Here is a 23,105-nt window from a genome sequence, read left to right on the forward strand (position 1 = left end):
GCTCGCTCGACGGCCAGTTAGGCTCTCTCTCTTTCTTGCGGCGCGGCTCCAGCATCCGACGCCGCATCTTTTCATCTTTGCTGGACACACATCTCTCTGCGCCGCGAAAGACACTGCGCGCCGAGAGAGAATAAAACGAGGAGGGGCCGCAACTAGCTGAAAGGGTTACGCGAAACAAACCGACATCTCTGCCGGAGACTCCGCGCCTGGTATGCAAAGCAATCTCCAAGGTTGAAAGAACACGCAAAGCTCTGAAATGAATGTGTGCTCGCTGCAGAGATGGACGTCGTCGTGTACAGACGGAAAAAGCAGCAACGCTCCAGCCACGTCGAGAAAATTTTTATGCATTTTTCAACTGCCGTCAATGCCCTGGAAAAGTACGCGGATCGAAAGGGTTTTTCTGTTGTTGATCCTCTGAATTTTGGATCGATGATACAGTTAGACATTTGAAAATCGTTTAATGTCAATAGAGCAAGAAATAAATGGAGAGGAACGAGGAACAATCTCTCATGAGCCACAATCGTAAAAGCGTCAATCATCTATTATTTATTTTGTTGGTTAATATTCAATTGAATAAATGTGTCGTTAAGTAATTTCCCTGCTGTTGTCATTTAAGAGCGTGCTCCTTGCTTCATTGTGCGTTTAAAGAAATTTATTTCAATAAGGCCGAACAAAGACTGCTCTCAACACGCTGAGCTCTTTGAAAACTTTTTGAAAAAATTTTCTTCAACAATTCACAAGCCCTGTCAGCACGTTTACCCTAACCACTGTAAAGACTTTTCGATAATAGACTAGCATGATCTGACAAAAGGTATTTGAAAAGGTGAATCTTGGACAGCGCTCAAGCGAAAGGTACCCTTATCCTCGCTTACCCTCTGGCGCATTTCTTGGATCAAATTTGAAGACGAAATAATCTTCTGATCGTGCGTGTTTTGCTCTCGCCGTATATTTTTTGTGAGTTCCAACTGCACACGGGTTGCCGCGCGGCTTCAAGCTCAGAAAGATAATTATGCTGCGCACAATGGGGTAGAGGAGAGGCCCCCTGGCCTTTCCATTCGCTGCTAGCTGCGTATTGAGACGGGCTCAAAACATCGTTCCTTTTTTCATTCCTTCCACTTTAAGAAATATTTTTTATTTTGTAAATCAATAAAATCAGAGCAGTTCTTTTTTTCTTCTGTATGTTTTCTCATTTTGATAGGTGACTAGGGATATTTTAGCTCGATTTAAACGCATTGATTTTGAGATATAATATTATTTTTATGTAGTTTTCCTCTTTAGTTATTTACACTTCATATTTAATTACATTCATTCATGTAGATAACACAACGTCTTTAAGACAAAAGTTGGGCTGATTGATAATCAACACTTATTTTTTTCACAATGATCGCTTGTAAAACAATTTGTGTAAATAACAGTTGCATCGATGGAATCTGTAACAAAATTTGTCATATCTAAAACTGTCATGAAAAGAAAAGAAAGCACCTTTAATCCTCGCACATGTCACAATAATAACAACATTAGAAACGCATTCCTCGCATTCCAGTATACACACTTTTTATAATCACAATTCATATCAACCATCAGTGATTGGACTCCCGTTTCGTTTAATTAATAAATGCACATTAACGATTCATTTTTTCATCCTAGATACAGCTCGTAGCTTGAGACATTGGCTGTTTTTCCGTAGGCCATGTTCTTAAATACCTTTTACAAAATTACGTATTGTTTTATTGTTTTGGGTGGTTTTGGTTATTCGCTTTGATTCGAAAATTGCTGATTAAAAAATTAATGTACATAAGCTTGTAATCATACGAACACAAAATCGACCTTGAGTCTACGAACTTTATGGCACAAAGTATTTGACAAATGAAACATTTCCTATTCACACGAAATATTGCAGCAGCATTATTTGAAATCGAGAATCGGAGATCATTAGAGAATGACGACGATCTGTAAAGCAATCAAGTCCGTGCGGATGAGTTGATTCATAAATAATTTTTTTTAAATTGGGCGGCCAATCAATTAATCAATCGGCAAATAAGCTTAGCCTTATTAAGTGTAACCATGGTGAATCTTTTTAGATGAAAATTCAGTCAAATCCAGCATTGGGTTGTTGACAAATCGATCGCGTGTTCATAAAAAATTTTAATTCGTTATCACAGGCAATAGTTCCCCTTAATTTTACAGAACAAGCACCACCATGGTTACTGCGCTCAACTTTTGGTTTTCCTCCACGAGAAAAATAGCTCCATTCCGTTCAAGAAAAGCAGCGATTGGGGCGGGAGCAGGGGGCGGGGGCGATGGAAAATCACAACATGATATGAGCAATTCCACGAACTCCGTATTTTGAACGACCCAGATCCAAAGCCGAAATAATTAATGAATAATTATAACAGCAAGCCCAGCAGTCGAATTTCAACTAAAGGAACTGATTGAACCGTACGTGGAAAATGTCACTTAATCTCATCTAACGTGGAATAGACCCAAATTGAGCACTTTGAGTCTGGGCAGGCTGTGCAGCCTGTCGAGGGCAGCATGAGAAACGTGTGTGCAGCCGTACAGATCGATCGCACGCAACTTCTGCAAACTGTCCGCCAACTTATTGACACCCACGTCTGTCACTCTGTTGCACTGTCCGATGTGCAACACCTCTAATTCAGTAAGACTGCTCGCGATCTGGCAGAGACCCTCGTCCGAAATGCGGCACGCACTCAGGCACAAGGTCCTCAACAGGGTCATGCCCTGCGAAAGGTGGTTGAGCGCGACGTCGCCGATCTTGTCACAAAAAGACACGTCCAGCGAAGTCAGGGACGAGCCGAACTCCGCCAGGTAGATTATTCCAGTGTCGGTGACGTTGTCGCACGCCCTCATGTTCAGCTCCCTGAGAGTCGGCATCTTGGCCAGGTATTTGAGGCCGCTGTCGGTGATGGACACGCAGAAACTCAGGTTGATCGACTTGAGGTTGGTCATGCCGCACGAGATGTACCTCAGCGACTCGTCGGTCAACCTTTGACAGTCCTGCAGACCGAGGTACTCGAGTTTAAGCGTGCCCAGCATGTCCGGTTGAGGAGAATGCTGAGTGATGTTGTACGTCGACGCCGCGGCCCTCGACGAGTAATCGTCTTCGTCAGAGTCGTCGGCCAGACCCTTGCCGCAGAGGTGCGAGATTCCACCGTCCGACACTTGCCAGCAGGATCTCAGGTTGAGACGCTTCAGTCTTGACAGGCCCCACGCGATCAGCAGCAGGCCGGTGTTGGTGATGTGCGAGCACCCGCCCAGTTCCAGCACCTCCAGGTTGCGCATGTTCTCCGCGATTCGTCCCAAGCTCGAGTCGGTGACCTGCTTGCACAAGGAAAGGTCGAGCTGCGTCAGGGAGGGCAGCGCGTCATGGAAGGCGTGCGACAGGCCGATGTCGGTGACGCTGTAGTTTCCGCTCAGATTCAGACTCTCCACGTTGGGAACCTGGAAGACGAGCTCCCTGAGCGACCTCTTCATCGACAGCACCTGGAACCTCTTGATGCCCCTGATGCCCAGACTGTGGAACAGTCCCTGGAAGGGCTTCCGCAGGTGCAGCTTGGCCTCGACGCCCCGCCACACCGACTTGTGGTTGGCCGCGTCGCGCCACGCCGTGCATACCTGCGCTGCCCGACCCTTGTCCCTGACGCTGAGGTAGCTGAAGATGATGGCCAAGATCTCAGGGTAGAGTCGGGAGACGTGCGTGCTCGTCTGCTCCAGCTCAGGCGGCGACTCGGGCCGCGGCGCCATCGCCTCGGTCCGCTGCAGGGGCGGCCCGCTGCTCAGGTCGAGCAGCGTCTGCCGAGGGTCGACGTTGACCGAGGAGAACGCCGGCACATGGGTGGTCTGGGGGATGCCGCGGTGGCTCACCAAGTACGGCTGGTACCTGAGCTGGCTCCGCTGGTGGTGAAAGGTGCGCAGGTACGAGCCTCGCGGATCGTAGTGCTGCTCGTAGGACAATCCGGCGAACGTAGGCAACACTGTCATCACCATCTGGCCGTCGGTCATCATCTTCAGGCCAACTAGTAACTACTGTTCAAACAACATGACGACAACTGCTCGCGGCAACGAGATGCGCGGCCCGTTCACTCGAGCCTCTATCACACTACTGCTGAGTGTGCCGAGTGTCGGCCGCGACGGCCCCGCGCGCTAGTGCAGCGCGGCTGGCGCCGCCGCTTGCTTCTAAACTCCCATCCCCCCACCAGCCAATCGCGGCCAAGGTTTACCTTGGCGCCGCCCGCCATTGGCCCTCCGATCGTGCTCGGCCCGTATTGATTGGAAGGGCACGCTGGAAAAAATACAAAGAACGCAGCGCGCGAGTTTTTTAATTCCTAAACACGCGGCCGGGTTCACCCATGGGCACGATGCCCCTACAGCACGGAGCTCGCACGGAGTCAGCAACGATTTCGTCCGGCCCAAAGCTGCTATGCCGGGCATTTTAGGGTGCGACCTTCGGCCCAGCAGGCATCAGCGCTGTCAAACAAAATTACTTTTGCATTTAATCCTGTGACGACGTCAACGCGACAGCCGCTGACGTCCTACTTCAGAATTTTGCCTGTATCGCAGAATAAATTGCCAACCTTTAATTGAACGAAATAAAAAAAGTTCAAATTAACAAACTCGTAGAATTTAATAATTAAACCGCAAAAAATCAATTGAAGACGAAGAATAGTTTTTAAAAAGCCAATTTTTCAGTCCTGTAGGCCTTGGATCAGCAAAACAAAATCATAAACCACAGCATTGACGATGAATATTAACAAAAAGATTGGTTTTCACTGAATAAAAACGAAAGAAAGAAAAACAAATAAATTAAAAAAATGTTTTGATTAATTAGAATACTTCCTAGTACGTCCTCGTGAATCTCTTAAAAATATTTTGTCAAGATTTTCATAGCAACTTCATTTATAGCTTTTTGCAAAATGATTTTAAATTAACCACAATTTTATCAAAATGCTTCTAAGTGATAAAGTGGAACTATCATTATATTTTGGTGTGAGGACAGCTCCTTCACGATTAAAATCGATGAAACTGCTATAACGCAGAATCATGGCAGGATCGTCAGCTTTGCGAGAGTGATATTAGAATTCTCGAAAGAAAATTATCATTAGACAAGGAGCGCACATAACACGGCACATTGCGAGGCTTTGTTTTTAGGGGCCCATTAGAGAGATAACAAGACCCCGCGCGCAGCAAGCCGAGTGTTATACAACCATCTCAGCATGCATGCTCAGCGTGTTGCATAACAACGGCTGCTCGCTAGAGTGGCGATGTGATGAAAATAATGAACCTCTCAGAATACACAGAGTGTGTGTGTGCCAAATATCAGTTTTCAATCCAATTATTTCCTTTCTTTCCTGGGTCTTCTAACCATGCCGGCGCAAAATCGATAATATAGTGCCACGAGTCGGGAATAGTGTTTGAAAGGCACAAAAATGATGTAAATAATGCGGCAGCTGCTCGTGAATTTGGTGAAGGGCATAAAATTTGTGCAAGGATTCAAATGGAATAATAAATTATTGTCGCGCCGGCCCGTGTACGTGTGTGATGTAATTATATTTTGTTAATTAATGGGTCGTGGCCGGCGCGGGACGTGTTACTTTTGTGCACTGCACCACGCGCTCGCTCGCTCAGCCCTCTTATTACTCGCTGTGCAGCGCCGGCGGTGCGACTCTGTGCGAATTCCCCCGTTTCCACCCCCGCGCAAGCACCCCGTCGCTGCCAAAACGATTGATTGATTGATTGCCGCGTGCAGTGAAAATAATTTAAAGAGCAAGTAATGCCTTGATGAGCGAATTTCCTGTTGAAATTCAAAAAGAACTCCCAGCTCGAGACGTTCGCGCAACCTGTTGGTGAGGAGGATAGCCACCCATGCTCCTCCCGCGAATGCAGATTTTTTCTGCGTTTGCGCCTGCTGAATAATCATGCTCAGCCCATGAAAATTGAATTCCGCGCGACACCGCTTTTCGGACGTGTGCCTCTGCGCGAATGTGTCGCATAATGTTGACAGCATTTTGCTCTCTGCTAGATGGATGGATGGATGGATGGATGGATAGCTCGCCGGTCAGAAGGACGGATGGATGGATGGATGGGGTGGCCCATGATTGAATATCTGCTGCTCGTGGCCTAGCACATGGATGAGCGGCGTGCAGCTGAACTGCCGAACCCATTTATTCGTATAGAAGCATATACGCGTTCGTTTTGCAATTACTATTTCCATGCTCCCTCATTGCTTGCCGGGCCAATCGATAGTTGGCTTTGCTGAATGACACTATTTTCAGGGTTAGCATATCTATGAAATGGGAATAAACAATGCTGGAAAGAATGTATAGCGCATTTTCCATTCTTACGGGATCCAATATCACATGTCAAAATATAAAATTTTTGAAAGTGCAGTAACTCAAGTCCATAGGTTTGTCGTAGGAAAAAGGTCTAGGGTGTAGTTCACTAAAGTTGAAAATCAAATTTGACAAATGGAGGCCGCAAAATTGTTGAGTATTGACATCGTCAAATGTGATAACTCTTGATAACCCCAGGCACACTCGTTACTTGCTGGTTTTCACCTTTCCAGCATGTGTGATTTGGCATCATGGGGCGAATTTCTAGCGTTTGAAAAGTCCTCGGTGCGGAGAAAAGTATGGCCCTTCAGTGAGCTGGGTCTCTGTGTGTGGCCTGGTGAGCCCATGTTATCCGTTCGTGGTGTTATTGGGACTCGGGTTTCAGCATTCATGCTAGTACAAAGCGCGCCATTCCCGGTCCTCGGACAGGGATTAAAAGGAAAAAAGTAATAATAATAATAGATATTCACTGCCGGAGACTGACTCATTTAAAAAGTTCATAGCTAACCAGGACTTTAAGGCCTCTGAAATCGACCCGGGGTTTTTCGTCACCCCCGCCATGGTCAACCAAAGTTGGAAGGGAGCCCTTTTTAATAACAGACACATGTTCACGAGACACGCTTGTCACGGTTTTCACTATTTTATTTGTAAAAAATTGACCTACCACTCCTGCTCGAGTGAGGACTGTGAGTGCAAATTCTGTGATAAACCAATCAGTTTCTACCATTTCCTCGAATGTGATAAGAACACTTTGACACTGTGCCAAGCCGCCCAAGCAAAGACTAGCAATGAACCTGTGATTTAATTATTGTATATGCCTGTTGTTGTACACCCGTGGTGTCTAATAAATATTTCATTCATAATAATAGAGGTCTCAGTCAGCCAGCCGCGCCAGCCGGCAAATTTAGGATTACGTGGGCAGCCGCCAGCCACCGTGAATCTGGCTAAGCTGCGCCAGCCACCGGGGAAATATGAAAAAGGGAATAAACTTAAAAGTGCATGCAGGGGAAAAACAGAATGTTTTATTGGGTTCGCGCGCGGCGCGCGGGCGCGGGTCTTGAGTTGTGAATTCCTTTACACAGAGGGCGGGCAGATCAGTTATGGCTCCACCTCCACCTGCTCTAAAGTTATAAAAGCCCTGGCTGAGAGGAATGCACCGTGGTCGTAAATCGACGTACCCCCTGCTCACACCTCTCTCGTGGTTTTTCTTAGTTCATTTCACTTTTGCGTTGCCCGCTTTTTCCATGTCTCGCCAGGAGCGTTTTCCGTCAGGAGAGTACCAAAAGTACTTGAGGGACGTGGATCGCATCAGGCGAAACGGCATAAAGCGGCCTTCGAACAGTAGGTGCAGCATTAAGGTGTCGAAGGGAGATTTGTTCAAATGTCGCGGTGTCAAGGCCCAGGCTGTGGGCGCCGACTTCGCCATGGGTGCTGGCCTGGCGCTGCTCACAAGGCGGCTGACAGGCTGGTGTCCGGACGCGTTGCGGCGCAAACATCCGCGTGCGCATCTTGGCTACGTGGCGGTTGAACGAATGCCCGACCACACCGATATGCTGCTCTGCGTTTCGAAGCCACGCTCGACGCAGAAGCTCCACCACGATCCAGACGGTCACATTCGCGGCGTACATCTCATGATCGCTGGTCTGGCGCGTTACACGCGGCGGCACAGGGTTCGCGAGTTGTATTTGCCGCGGATCTGTTCCGGCCTGGATGCTGTGGACCAGGACTATGTTCTGGAGGAGCTTCATTATGCGTTTGCCAGCCAGCGGATTTTGATCCACGTGCTGGATTTTGCTCCGCGGGCAGCGCGTCCCCGAGCCAAACCTTCACGGTCCGATTGAAGGTTCCCTCCCTTCCCTAAATCGGCTCTTTTCAGGGCCTGGCCTTTGACAAGGCCAAACAATTAATTCAATAATAGCCCTTGTCCCACAAAACAACATCATACATAGTTTCTGACGACGGCACGCTAGTTTTTTTTTAAACGGGCGATACTGGGTGATATATTGATATCGCGCCGTGTATAAGGATAGGGAATTAGCGATATATCGCCCAGTATCGAGCATTATTTTTAAAAAAATTGCTAGCCGTAATCCGCCCCAAAATGAGGCCCACACACATAAGAAATTTGTTGTTTCTATAAAAATCAGTTATTTACTGCGCCACGCCATAGCCGGCAAATTTTGGGTCACGTGAGCGGCCGCCATCCGCTGCGAATCTGGCTAAGCTGCGCGCCACAGTCACGCTAGTTGCCGGTGAAAAAGGGTCAAAAATTAAGAAGTGCAGGAGAAATAAATGTGTGTGTGTGTGTGTGTTCGGGGCGTTAAGCACTATCAAGCTGCACTTTTAAAATATTGTCAGCCGCTGATGAAAATGGCCAGCCGCCGCCGCGTTCAAAAATTCGGCTAAGCCGGCCCCGCCCGCCGCTGTCTTAAATCTCGCGGCTGAGAGCTCTGACTAAATCACAGCCTTTCTTTTTAAATGAAAAATGATTGTCTATGTCCTTAGACTTGGTAAACGTGGACGAAATCACATTTTTTAATATTATTTAATCAACTTTAAAATAGAATAACAAAAAAAACATATAATTGAGCAATTTTTCTAAAGTTGTTTCTTTTCAATCAAAATTCAAAGAGATCGAGAGTCAAGAAATGAAATGCTGTTTTGAGAGGAATAATAATCGTACTTGTTAGAGGCAACCTTGGTATTTCATAATGCATGTAATAAGGAAAACTATATAAGAATTCCTTTTCCTAGAAGATTTGTTTTCTATCTTACCAAGAAAAAATGATATGGTAAATTAAAGACCGTAATCATTATGAAAGAAGTCGATAATGTTTGGATCGAGTTTGGACCAAATTAAGCTTTATCTAATGTGTTGATTAAATTGACACGGACACATCTTAAAAAAACTATTCAATTGGAGTAGAACCGTTACTAATAAGAGTAATAATCGTTCTCCATTACATGAGTTTATCCTGGATTGAGTATGGGAAGATTTTATGATTATGTACTAATGAATAGTTTTTGGCCAAAGTTGAAAATTGATATCCTGGTCAGCGTTTGTTAATTGCTTAATTACGCTAGTAGTCGCTGTGTCACTGCCGTCTCGATAGCTGTGAGCCAAATACGCCAATCTTTGATTGTTAACCGGTGTTTTTGTGGCTCTTTTTGCTTAAAAGTAACGGTTTTTAACTTTCCACCGACTTCCGGCACGTCATGTCAAATTGTCGGCCGAGTGATTCGGCTGCCCAACCAAATTCAATCCTCCGAAATCGATTGACACTCTCTAAATGCTTCTATAAATAAAACTTTCACATAGATAGAATAAACGAACAATGGAAATAGTAATATTTTGCCTCTGCTAAAAATTGGGTGGAGTGGCGCATGTTTAAAAGTGTACAGTGGCGTTTGGCTCAAAGGGTGCGAGCGTGTGCGGCAATCACCGAAAAATGCAATGGCGCGTTAAATTTAATTACGCTAATGTAATGAGTGCACTGAGGATATACACATTAATTTGGCTAAATGTGCATCGTTATTTCGCGTCAGCGCGGCGACAGCGGAATGAGCATAAAGTAAAAACAGGCAGGCAAAACATAATGAAAGAGAGCGGGATGGCGAACCTTTGGGAATACTCGCTCGCCGAGTCGAGCGTACCAGCAAAAGCGTGTGCATGCAAAATATTTTATTCGCGCGCGCGAATATTTCAGGGGCGTCGGTGTCATTCGAATGAGTTCTGGCCTCTGCGCTGCTGCTTTTTGTTCGTGACTCGCGCCCCCCATTGTTTCACTTTTGATGGCAATCCACTCGAAAAGATCGCATTTTGGCAGCGATAATCAAAACCGTACAACGACGCCTTCCTTGTTCCAGCGCTGGATTAAAAATAATGTATACGCGCGCAAAAATAATGTGTGGATTTTTTTGTAACCCCGAATGAGAGTGTCTGTGTGCATTCATGCTTGCCTGCTCGCGAAATTAACTCTTGCAAATTAAAAATTCTGCTGCTGGTGTTTGGTTACTTTTTGTTATTTCCGAGGAGAGAAGAATGTGTGCGGGCGACGCACCCGCATCCAGCACATTTTTCGCCTAACCTTTGTTCCGCTTGTCTCCTCTTTTCATATTCATATTCTACGAATAAAAATGATGATAATAATAATGGAACTCGTTGTGGAAGCAATTAATTTTAACTAATTCTAAAAGAGTGTACATGACAACTAAGATGTTTCGGTTAATTTGCCGATTTTCAGGTTGTTGCAACTGAAATCATGCAGCTAAATTAAATTGGAATATTGAATTTGAGGGGTAGTTTAGCCAAATAGATGATAATACGTCAAAATTCCATTTTTTACGTTTATTGATGAGCGTAGCAATTGAATTACATTTGATGTAACAAAATGACAAGTGTTATAAACAATTTAATAAACGCAATAGAATAGCGAGTCAAGCATGATTAAAATTCAAGTTATCACAAGAGAAGCTCACCCCGTGTGATCAGCACACGCACGACTTTATCTCCCGGCCAAGAGCGAGTAGACGATCACGTGACTGCGTGCGGAGGTGGATCGGTCAGTGAAAGGTGTAAGGTTGAAAAGCGCTTATCATACAGTAAAAGCGACATCTATATAGGAGCGAGATTGATACAAATTTGATTTCGGCCAGAATAATGTGCGGGAAACGCTACACGTATATACATATGTGTGAATTTATCACTGTACTGTTTGTTATATGCCAAGTATTTCTCTCAGGTATTTCAAGTATCTGTGCAGGAAGAGAGTGCGGATTGTGAAATAAATTAGTCGGTCTTAAGGAGAGTAGATTCTCCTTAGTCGGTCTCTAGCAGTCAAACAGAGAATTTCCTACCAGTGCGGCCACCCTGCAACTACATTTCACTGTTTTTCTTTGGAGCATGCTAATCAAGCAGCAAGCACTGTCTTGTAAAACCACAATTTAGGGAATTTTTCCTCAAAATTCGCACACCGTTGGATAGATCGCGACGAGAGGAATCGAAATCCAGAACATTGGTATAATCTGAAATTTATCTGTTCCTCGGTCTTGATTTTAGAGATAAATTGTTGCTAAATTTCACAAGAAAAAAACTTAATTAACTTTTTTAGAGTAAAAAACGAGGAATAAAAACGACGATTTTCTTTTTTGACAACGAGGATGAAGCCTGGTTTTAATTATATTCAACATGAAAACAACCTCGAGTGGTCGCATTTTTCAAATATTTTTTAGAATTATTCTTAATTGTGGCATATATATTATGTAAAGCTCTACTTAAAATATAAACGAGATTGCACCGTAATTTTTATTTCACTGTTTGAAAGCCTCTTACTTAGTCAAATTCGATCACCAAATAAGGCTTAAAAAATAAAATTTATTAAGAAATATGTCGTAATTTAAGCCGTAAAAAACGATACAAAGTACAGAATTTCCTGAATTTCGAAAACACCGGTAAGCACTTTTTTAACAAATTTACTGAATATTACATCATATATTTCAAAAATTAGCTTTTCAGGTACAAAATAGACACTTTACCGGTATCTTAAGCCTTGGAGAATTATGCTGGAGCAAAATTGATCGTGTTTTCATTTCATTCTGCGGCTCTATCTGGCGTGATAAGCGGTGCGAGCGGTGCGTCAAGAATTTTGACGTCTCCATTTCGCTCCTTCCTATTGCGCTCACGCACTTTTTCTGAAATGCCTTTTCGTGCGAGCGGGCTGCAAGAAGAGGGCATAAAATTTTTATTATGCCAGCCAGCCACGGTCGCAGGCAAACAGCATTTTTTGGCTTTGGAAAATATGTTGGAGCGAGAAGCACGCTTGATTTGCTTTTAATGCACACTCAACAGGGCCCAGGTGAAAACGCGCACCTTTTCTTATTCCTTGCGTGGTCCGCACGCTTGAAGAACGAACCCTCGCATCATTTCGTCCATAAAAATGCTCCATTCATGATATTTTTCGGGGAAAAGCGCGGGGTTAGACTATATACACGCGAGTTACCCTGGGAGACGCGTTCGTTGTCCATCCAAGGAGCACAAAGCTGTTGCAGAATGTCTTTTGTATCCGACGCTCACAGGAAGTTCTCTCCTTAACATTCGAAAATGAATCGACCTTCCTCTATTATACTATATTAATACCATCATACTACAAAAGGTTTTGGGAGAGTTTTATTGGATATTTAGAGACGCGGGGTCATTATTGTGGACTATGCGTCTTCAGAAAGAAGATTTATATTTTGTGTCTACTAAAAGATTAAAAAAATAAATTAGTATTATGAATTTTAAAAATACCAGAAAACAGAAAATGACCTCTTCGCACAAGTTTCTGTAAAGCTCAATAATATAATATTTGATTCAAAATGTTAATCACTTGCTTTAATTTATCGCTGATTCGATGGGCTGCACTTTTACCAAGAACTTTCCTGTCTTCCGCTTCAAGTCAGGCGCGTTGTCTGTTAAAATATCTTATACGTTTTACCCGCATTTAAAAATGTTTCAAATCATGCACTGCGTTACAATCTCTACCTGTGTTAAAAACCAGTTATAAAAGAACAAAAAATCGCGATGATTTAAAGTATTCATTTTTCGACTCGGGCGATGAAATTACGGCCAATAGGGGTTCAGGGGTGAAAGGTGAGCACCCCAAAAACCATTTAGCTCACCAGGGGAAGTTAAACCAAGTCAAACAGTGTGAAGTTTTTGCATTTCTGACCATTAGAACCCGAGATCTAGTGATCACACCATTTGAAAAAAAAAATCGAAAATATTGAGTTTTATATATATGGCATAAATATTGAATTTCACGAAAACGAAGCCGAACAGTACCTTTAAATTTTCATTTAAGTTCGCACGTACCTTGAGACCACTTTTAAGGAGCGTTTTGAATTTTTAAAGTGGTTCTGGTGTTCAAAATAAAAAAAAATAAGGAAAATTTCGGAAAAGACTTGCTGACCTTTGGCCCTGACCGATGACCTTAAATTTGGTGTTCATTCGATCGGGCTCAACAAGAAGAGTTCAACGCACACTTAGACTTTTAAATTGCACCAACTCAAAATGAGTTATTGCTTTCCCAAAGTCCGTTAAACCCCCAAAAATGAAAATTTGACGGTTGTATTGGTTACTCTTGATCGATGGTGTGAATTTCATCAGATGATCTTGACACTGCCAAAACCTAGTGTTTCACTTAATTATTTATTTATTTAATTTAATTAAATTAGTTATTTAAAGCTTGATCTACAAAGGACAATTTTATTTATCTTTCAACTTCTGCAACAATCATACAAATGGGAATATTGGAACAGAAAATCACATGCAATTATTTTACCATTTTTTTAATAAGAAAAAAATCCACGCGCCAGTAGCATAATTTTCGATAATGTTATGAAGGAAAATTCAATTTTTCATGTTGTTGGTGACGCATAGCTATCATATACTTTAAATATCTATTTACAGTCGAATCAATAAGTTCACTTTGGAATTAAATGCAACGCAGCGAGAACCAATTTTAAACCACGCTAAATTTCAATATAGCTGGCAGAGGGTTTGCACTCTCCTGGCCTCTGTCAAGAAAATACCGAACTCCGGTGTGCTTCATATTCTACTCTCCCGATTTTACTGCACTCTGCAGTTAGTCCTGCTAACTAGAATCGTCACTCTCAAACGCAGAATATAAAACCCTTCACCCCTAAAAAAATCTTACACATTTATATCAAATCATTCTATATTATAAATGGATTTCCAGATTTGAAAAAATCTCAAATTTAAGAATATTTTCTGTTTTATGTATAATTAAGGTTTTAAACTGACGAAGAAACACTTAATTAGATTTGCATCCCCCTCTGCCCCATTGTCGAAATCTAATTAAGACACGACGAGCAAAAAGTTTCGCTGGAAAAGTGTTTGCTTGTTACAAATTGTAATTTCGTATAGAGGGCCATCTTTTGCGCTCTCTGGGGTGTCGTATTGAACAGTTTCGAATGCGCTTTATGCATGACAATGAGTCGAGAATTGCACACTGGGGGGCGCGAAAGGCAGTTGAGAGCAGGCAGTCATCCTCTCGATCTGCGTTTTCCAAAAATGAAAGTACCCTCGAAAACTTAAATTGCCCAACTGAAGCATCAATCTTGAAGTTCGCCCCCTGAGTAAAAAATGAGAGTTTGCATCTTTTGGCAGCGCCGGCTTAGGCAAACTAATTATTTTTAAATATCTTCCCCGTTTCGAGGCTAAAAAATCCAGCAGGTGTATTCATTCGACAAACAACCCTTCTCGCTCGCAGCAATTTTGATGCATTAGACAGGGTTTTCAAATATTCATAAATCTCTGGTGAAGTGTGCTAAGGCGCGGCGCGCGCGCGGAGAATAGAATCAAGACGCAATGGCTGTGAGCATTGTTCCAGCGGCGGGCCGGATTAATCTCTTGTGCAGCAGAAGAAGGGTGGTCCCATCAACTATTCATGCTGTTTAAATTGCCTCTTTTTCACTGCATAAATAATTGCGGCCGGAATGCCGCAAAAAGCGTGCGCTCTGCTCCATCTCTCTGCGTGTTTGCTCCCGCAGATGAGCTATGTGTAGCGACCGCGCGCGCGGCGTGTGCGTTATTTTGCATCTTTGTTGCGCCACCCCTGCGTCTCCTGCGAGAGCTGCCCATTATATGCACCGCAAATATGACACGGACAAATTATTCATAACTTAAATGCCACCCTCCGCCACCCCTTCGCAAGACACATTCGAAATTCTCGCGTCTGAAACGCAGCTCTGGTTTTGTTTGGTCGCTTTGAATGACTTTTAAACAACGACGGAGGGATTCCCGTTTTGCTGCGTACTTCTGCAAAGTGTTTTTTCATTCCTGTCAACAGAGAGGCAGAATGTGTACGTGAGAGTGCAGGTGCATTATTTGCCTTTGATGCTTAACTTTTTTCTTTGAATGCCGGAAGTAAGGAACATTCATTTTTTTCATCTGTTTTTACTTTCGTGCAGAGATTGTGACATTTCCAAATTTTATGAGCTTCTGTGCCTGAATTTTTTGAAAATTCCATTGATTTCAAATCAAGTGCTTTAATTGTCACATTTTTCCATTGGTGTTTAATGGATTCTTAACCCGAAGCTAAAATATTTGCGGTCTCTCAGATGTTGCCCGCACGTTGCTGGTAAATCAATAAACAGAGTTGCACTCGATCAGATAGGTCCATTGCAACCCGTTGGAGAGCTTTTTCCTTGTGCGCCTCGAGATAGAAGGAGAGAAAAAACCAGACAAGCCAGTGGCAGAAGCCAGTCATTTGGAACTCTCATCTCTCGCTCTCCGTGTCCGCGTTCAGGGTCAGTGGATTTTCAAATCCACATGTGGATCAGGCGCGCATACTTCTCCAGAGGGTTTAAGGATAACTCGTTTGGTTACCTGCGGAACTGGTCTTGTTGCTGTATATTGCTTCTTTCTTCCACCAAACACTTTTTCAGCGATGCCTTACCTTTTTACAACGTTTTATCAAAAAAGCTCATCATAATTTATGCATCAGAGCAACATCAAGATTTATTCAACGCGAGGAAATCCTTTTTGAGCATTTCATTTCCTTGGTAATTGATTGAAATAACAATAAAAATATTCTGAAGCTTCCTCGTTTTATTTTTACGAGCGTCTGAAGATTATTCGAGGCCTCTCAAAAATTGATGCGCCATCAACAGGTCGAAATTAAAACGTTTCCCTCTTTACGATCGACGCAGCCCTCATTTGGACGATTTAAGTCGCTGTACACAGTACAGAATGGCTTAATTATCGCTCTAATTAAGCGTCTCCTCTTTTCTCGAGCGGTATTTTTTGTCCGCAAGCACGTATTTTTTGTGCACAAATAAACGTGTGCGTCTTCAAAGCCAGCGCCCGCCGTCCTCCTAATGCCACTCGCATTTCCAACCTCTTTCCTTTTCTAAAGAGAGCCGATGACGAAGTAGAAATGTACACACATAAAAAGGACTGGTGCCTATATATTTAAGAGCTGCACAGATAAGAAATGCGGTACCTGCTGCACGGATAAAAAACATAGACGGGCTGAACATCTATCTTTTTGTATTCAGAGCGTCGCTATCGCTACGGATGTAAAATCCTCGTGGACGCCGCTGCAGCTTCTGTCCCGACGAGATTCCAATGAGATGCAGGAACCTCATCTCCGTCAACTGATTGCGAACACTTGTAAATATGTTTGGGCGAATTGATTTTGTGTGTTCCAATATCTCTTTCTCCTGATGTTACAGAAATAGCATTACGGAAGAAGAACAAAGACATGCTCTTTTCCCAATACTAAAATCTTGCATATTTCAAAGAAACATACCCATTTTACTCGTATAGAGAATCAAAATTTTGTTAACAAAGCCATAGTATGGGGCAAAAGGTCCAGAAATGGATTGATATTACCAAATTTTTAAGACATTTCAGATGTAATTTTTGTTTGCTAGGAGGACAAGGAGGCTCTAAAAATACCTGAAAATTAGCCTTAAAAGCTAAACACAGAAAAGATCACAAAAAATTTCATAAAATTAAAAAGAAACGAAAAATTTGAGCAACGATGAAAGCGTCTCTTGTACGTGCTTTCCCGATTTCTAACTAAATGATGCAATCTTGTCTCCCCATATATATGTTTTAAATCATGTATATTGTAGGTTGTGAATTTTTTATATAGGAGTACATGTTAATAATTTTTCCCCAATTGCCACACTTCAAAAGGTGTACCTGGAAATTTTAATGAGGTGCCATAGAAATTTCAACTTTAATTTTTTATGTTGTCTATGGCTATTTGGTTAATGATTTACAATCGAAAAGGTTCTATGCTTAGAGCACCATTCCAAGTTACATCAGGGTTTTTTCAATTCTGACAGTAAAAATTGAGGATTGAAACAAATATGTTTGTTCTTCAGTATTTATAAATCGCTGCGTGAAAAGTTCTTGCATTTCTGAAGATTTGGAGCTCACAACATTTGCAAAAATTCTACAAATTTGTGTTTTTCGAGGTTCAAAATTGAATGTCTCGAAAATGAAGCCGAACACCACACAAGTTCACAGGGACCCTGAGACCACTGTTGAGAGGTGTTTTGGATTTTTCAGGGTTTCAAACTCTGAAAAACACCCGGAAAGTTTCGAAAATTAGCCTTGGTGACCTTTAACCTTGTCCGATGACCTCAAATTTGGTGTTTATTCGATTGGGATTGACGGGAGGAGAGCAAAGCACACCTGAAACAACTCAAAATGAGTTATTGAATCCTTAAAATTCGCCAAAATTATCTTGTAATCCCGCAAAAATGAAAAAAATTGCTCTTTCAAGGGGGTAGAAATAAAGCAAATTGCGTGAAAGACCAGATAAACCTTAATCTGGCCAGGGGAGGTCGATACGAGTTGAACGGTGTGTAGCGTTTGAAGGATGAGAGTAAAAATTCAATCAATTATGTTTTCCCCTTTACTACCTCTTTTCATTCGTTTGCAACACTTGTTAATATTTTAATTTCGAGTGACTTTGTTGAAGAACAGTTAATTAATCTCGAGAAAAACGAATTTTCCATCGATCAAACGGATGGAGTGGCGCAATATAAAATTGAAATGTACCGCAACGCCTCTAATAAAAACACATACCTGCTCTCCGCGCTCTTCCTTGGTTTGCTTTCCCAATCAGAAACACCAGCAGCAGCAGCAGCAGCAGCAGCAGCAGCAGCACCAAGCGAATGCATCTCGTCGGTCCGCTGATTGAAATATTGATTTATTGCTGCCATTAGCGCACTCATCAGATAGAGTTTTCCATCAGTTGGATGCGGCAGCGAGCAGCAAGAAAATCAAAACCGACCGCTGCACGCACACCAAATTTGGCATTCACGCATTGATTGGTTTTTAATTCAATATTATTCCCGTAGATCTCGACTGGCCGGGTTTCTAGTCTAGCCTGCTAACCGGAGAGTGGATAAATATTCATGATGAACTTGGCATGCTCAGCATTTCGTTCCGCCCGAAAACTGCCGCGCGCTCTCGCTTGTCGCACATAAATTTTGCCACTTTTTGCGCTTGCATCTCATTACCAGCGGCTGCTTAATGCTTCCCTCCACTTAATGATATCGTTTCGGGGCCACTTTAGCGGCGCTCGTCCCATGCCGGATCGTAAGACACAAAGTCTTAAAACGCGTGTGAGCGCAATACTCGCGCAGTGTGTAAGCGGCGTTTTATTATTATTGCGCGTCGCTCCTCATCCTCACTTTTCTTATTGCTACCTGCAAGAGAGACCAGAGACGCGTCGCGGTTATTAAAAATTTTTCACCGCAGCTGCAAATCATTAAAATACTTGCCTGCAAAGATGGCTCCTACAAACTCTCTATTTCGAGGAAACAACTAAATAATAAATTATCCATAATTTTTCATACCGTGGCAGTGCTGTGTAATTTTGTTGAAGTTTGCGTTTATTTTGGGCTTCAAAACAACAATTCTATTTTACCTTCTATCTAAAATTGAGGAAAACTTGATATTTTCCTAAATTTTTGAGAAAACTGTCTCCAAATTTAGCAAGCACTGTCTCCCTACTGTAGAACCACGATTTATTTCACAATTGAGAAAAATTTTCCTTAAAATTCGCACACCATTGGATAGAACGCGATGAGAGGGATCGAAATCAAGCGAAAAATCATTTAATTTTACGAGAAATTTGGCCAAAACTGAAAACTAACCTTTCCTCGGTCCTGATTTGCTATAAAAAATGTTAAAAATGTTGGGATTGGAGCTCTACTTAGACAATTCTCTCTTTATTTGTGGACAAGGAGCCATTACTTGATGAAGATGATAAATTTATGCCCATCCCTGTAACGTCGCCACCTACCTTCCTTTTGCGAGAACTTCCCCAATCGCACAAAAGGAAAATTCATCTCTGTGAACCTGCTGTGGAGTTTTTGAACTAAAACGATAAATGACTAAAAGAGTTTTCATTGTACCTTTAAGCTTCTTTTGTTGCTTCTATTTTTCAGTCGTGTTATTGTTGTTATCACACAATAGTCAGGGAGTTAGGGGCTTCAGCAGTGGGGAGTCTATATAGCTCCTGAAATATCCACCTCTGACGTCTCCCCACCCTTGTGATAGTGACAGGAGAGGCTAGGATAAGGCATGGTTTTGGAAATCTCTTCAATTTATATTGTTGTTTTCTTCTTTCATGGAACTACCAACAATGTTTCCCAACAATCGGGCCAGAGCCTGCGTTGCCTCTAATTTTGAAGAAAACACCCCCACCAGCAGCATATATAAGGCTTGCCACAGCCCAGCGTACATTTTTTTAATTTTTAACGTCCAAGCGAACACACGTCTGCTCCGCGCTTGCTGTCAACATAAGGGACAATTTTGAAGCAGCGATATCTCGTCTTCTTGTGGAGCCATTTTTAAAGTAAGGCATGCACTGGATTCCTCTCACAAAGCCCAACCCGATGAATGGCAAGTTGAAATTGTCAACGTTAAATGTCATTTTTTCATTGATTTCCAAATTAAATTCTCCTTAAACATGAAGAGGTCTCAGCTGCGAGATTGAAGGCGACGGCTGACCATTTTCACCAGCGGCTGGCGCCTGACCACGTGACCGCGTGAAATAATCATTTAATTTTTTCGAGAAATTTTGCAAAAACTTGAAACTGTTTCCTCGGTCTTGATTTGCAATGCAAAATGTTAAAATTGTTGGCCTTACAGCTCTACTTACACACCTCTCTGAGAAATAAATCATGAAGAAACCAGTTAAATATTGAATGATATTTCTTTAAAATACCCTTGAGGACGTGAAAATCAAATATGAAGTGCCACGCATGTAAATATTGTTAGTTTATTTGAATTTCAATGGAGAATGATTACTGCAAATAAACAATTTGCAAGTCAAGCAACGCGATGGACACGGAATGTGAGTCTTATTTATTTCCTTTCACAAATATCAGGATTAAATTAGATTAAGCCAATAAAACGGAATGGGCGGCGCCGAAGTAAATTTCATATTTTGAATGTTTATTGCCGAAATCCTTGGCTTCGAATAATGTTGAAATAAATTTGCGAGAGCCTTGAGTCGCGTTGAGGCAATTTGCGCCTTGGGTGCACAAAATATTGGCATCGCATAGCCTCTACTGCCGATTCGTTTCAGGACTCGACTTCGGCGGCGGCGGCGTCTCTCTTTCTTCATTATTTAATCTCACCGCCTCTCGTAAAACGGGATTAGAGTTAAAAGTCGAATCCACAGAAGAGAGAGAAAGAAAGAATTATTAACAAGATTTCAATTTATACAGCAGCTCCGTTTTTCCCAGCTTGTTATTTATTATTTCGTCCATCAGAGATGGCGACAACACTCGGGCAAATTTGTTTACGCCATGTTTTGCATCGGACCCCGTTTTATCATTTTCGATAGGGGCTTATAGGAAAGTGGAAATATAAATTAGAGCGGGGAGAACCGATTTTCCCACCTCGACCCAACGACCACGACGATAATAAGGCAGGAAACTGGTTCTGCTTTTGAATTTCTTGCAGCAAATGCAAAATATATCTCATACAATTTTGAAATAAATCGTTTCACATAGCAAATCAATTAAGCAAGATTTATTTGTGGACAAGGAGCCATTACTTGATGGAGTATATATAATGAGCCGCGGCAGCAGCAACTAAAATTCCATCTCACACGCTCGGCAGTTTACATTTCAAGAATTAATGCCACTTGACACATGATTTATTCCTTCAATTGCATGCACGCATTGCAGAAGTGAATGTGTATTTACACACGCGAATGATGAAGGCAAAAACTGACTCTTGAACTGCAGCAGCAGTCATCGTTCATTTAAGTCTCTCACGTTATTTTAAGTGTTTTGCAACTACTGCAATTAGCTTTATAATCTGAGATCTAACTCGTGGCAACTTGAAGATTGTTTCAAAACACTGATTTTTTATAAATATATTTCACTTCACCACGGCAATAGATTTTCTGAAACAAATTTTAAGATTTTTTGGTTTGCTCAAATGAAAGTAGAGCTTAATACTGGCCAAAAATTAAGAAAATTTTCCATTGTTGACTATAATATAGCAAGTACACACATAGTTTATCGAGTTTATTTAGCAACAAATTTTTCCAAAAATAAAGACAAATAAAACAATTTTTGTTTTATTTCGATCTCTCTCGTCGCTTGGCAACGGTGTGCGAATTTTGAGGAAAATTTCCCCGAATTGCGAATTAAATCGTGGTCTTACAGTAGGGAACCAGTGCGCTCGCGATCTCCCCTCTATGAATTAGCCCGGCAATATTTCCAACTCGAACTATTCGAGAGTGATAGCTCTTCTCTGAAGAGATTAAATTTTTCATTTTGAGAGCTCTCCAAGGGTACTAGAAGATTCAAGAGCGAATTCGCAATCGATAAAATGCGACGAGGGCACATCATCGCACTCGCGCTGCTGTTGCTGTTGCTTCTGTTTGTGAAGGGAAAACAAAAACGCGCTACTTGCCTCTGACAGAAGGGTTAAACTAATAGGCCCGCGGCTGTTGCTTTATATCAATAAAGTGCGCGCGCGTTGCCGTCTGTGCACTCGCTATGCAAATTAATACCTGCGGGCAGCATTTAGCCGAGTGTTTTATTTTTCCAAATGGCGCGGATGCATCTGTTGTATGGTTGCTAGGCCGCCGAAACGCCGAGCCGCCAGACCGATGGGAATATAATTCCTAGTTTCCGACCCGCCTTGAGGGATGCTAAAATTTTATTATCCGGCCTTAATGAGTGGCTTTTGCTGCAAAATGACCGGCGAAATATTTTCATGTCTTCATCTCTGTGGTGCAGGACGACGATTATTTTCAAATTAAGATTTCCATCACTGAGTGTTGGTTACTTTATTCTCGATGCTTTTGCGGTCCCGCTCCTTCTTATTAGCTGTCGGTGTTTTGTTTATTGAATATATATATCCCGCACCTTCTGTTTTCAGAGAGCTCTCTTAAATCGAATTGTATGTACTCAGACGCCCATGCCCGCGCGCTCTCTCGAAATCTGTGATCTAGAAACGGATTAGAGAACACTCGGGAAAGTGACGCACCCCGCCCATTCATTTATATCCGAGATTTGTCACAAATTGCCCAATCAAATGTGAATTTACCCAACGTTACTTACCTGAAAATAATGCAGATCTTATAAAATTAGTGGCAGCCTGGAGCTGGATGCAAATCTCCACAAATCATAATCAGAGAAAATTGAATTCCAATTAACACGCAGTGGAAAGAAGGCGTGTTGCACCGCGGCAGCAGGTTCTTTCTTTTCGTCTGTGTGTAATCTCGCAGGGATATCTTCCTCGAGGATGTAAACCAGTAAATGAGCCGTTTTCAATTTATTTGGTTGGTGCGCGCGTCGAGCACTCGCAGCCATATTTCATAATTGATGAGTTTTCAGGGCCGACTGACTGACTGAGTTTAAGTGGCAATAAACTTGAGGAGAATCATGTCAGGATTTATTATTCCCTTTGGTTATTTTGCTCTTTGTTTGTATTCCAAATGAAATAAAAAGCTCAACGACGACGCATCTCCCGTGGCAGCCGGGTTCTTTGCGGCTGCATGATGGAAACGGAAAGAGCGCATTTCCTTTGCGTCAAAGAAAAACGAGATCCGCCTCCTTGTTTAAATATTTAATTACTCTCCGCTGAGACCAAAAAATCGTGCCTTGTTTAATTTGTGTGGGAGATGCGATTGGACATTAGACACAAGACGAGTTCAAGTTGGTTTTAAGCTAATTAAGCAGGCGGTTGGTTTTTCT

General features: G+C 42.5%; 2 protein-coding genes across 2 annotated transcripts in view; one reads left to right on the top strand and one right to left on the bottom strand.

Moving 5' to 3' along the window:
• LOC135940192 (protein Wnt-5a-like) overlaps positions 1-23,105 on the top strand; it is a 128,715-nt gene that overhangs the window by 57,465 nt on the left and 48,145 nt on the right. The gene's annotated exons all lie outside the window — the stretch shown is intronic.
• On the bottom strand, positions 1,237-4,135 carry LOC135939704 (F-box/LRR-repeat protein 14-like). The gene has a single exon (XM_065484216.1). It carries the CDS (start codon positions 4,024-4,026, stop codon positions 2,464-2,466), a length of 1,563 nt encoding a protein of 520 aa, XP_065340288.1. The 5' UTR covers positions 4,027-4,135; the 3' UTR covers positions 1,237-2,463.

The sequence above is a fragment of the Cloeon dipterum genome, chromosome 3 (genome assembly GCF_949628265.1).
Source record: "Cloeon dipterum chromosome 3, ieCloDipt1.1, whole genome shotgun sequence".
NCBI classification, from domain to species: domain Eukaryota; kingdom Metazoa; phylum Arthropoda; class Insecta; order Ephemeroptera; family Baetidae; genus Cloeon; species Cloeon dipterum.

Excerpts from the sequence above, each read along its gene's own strand:
- LOC135939704 (XM_065484216.1), bottom strand. The coding sequence starts at position 4,026 with ATGATGACCGACGGCCAGATGGTGATGACAGTGTTGCCTACGTTCGCC.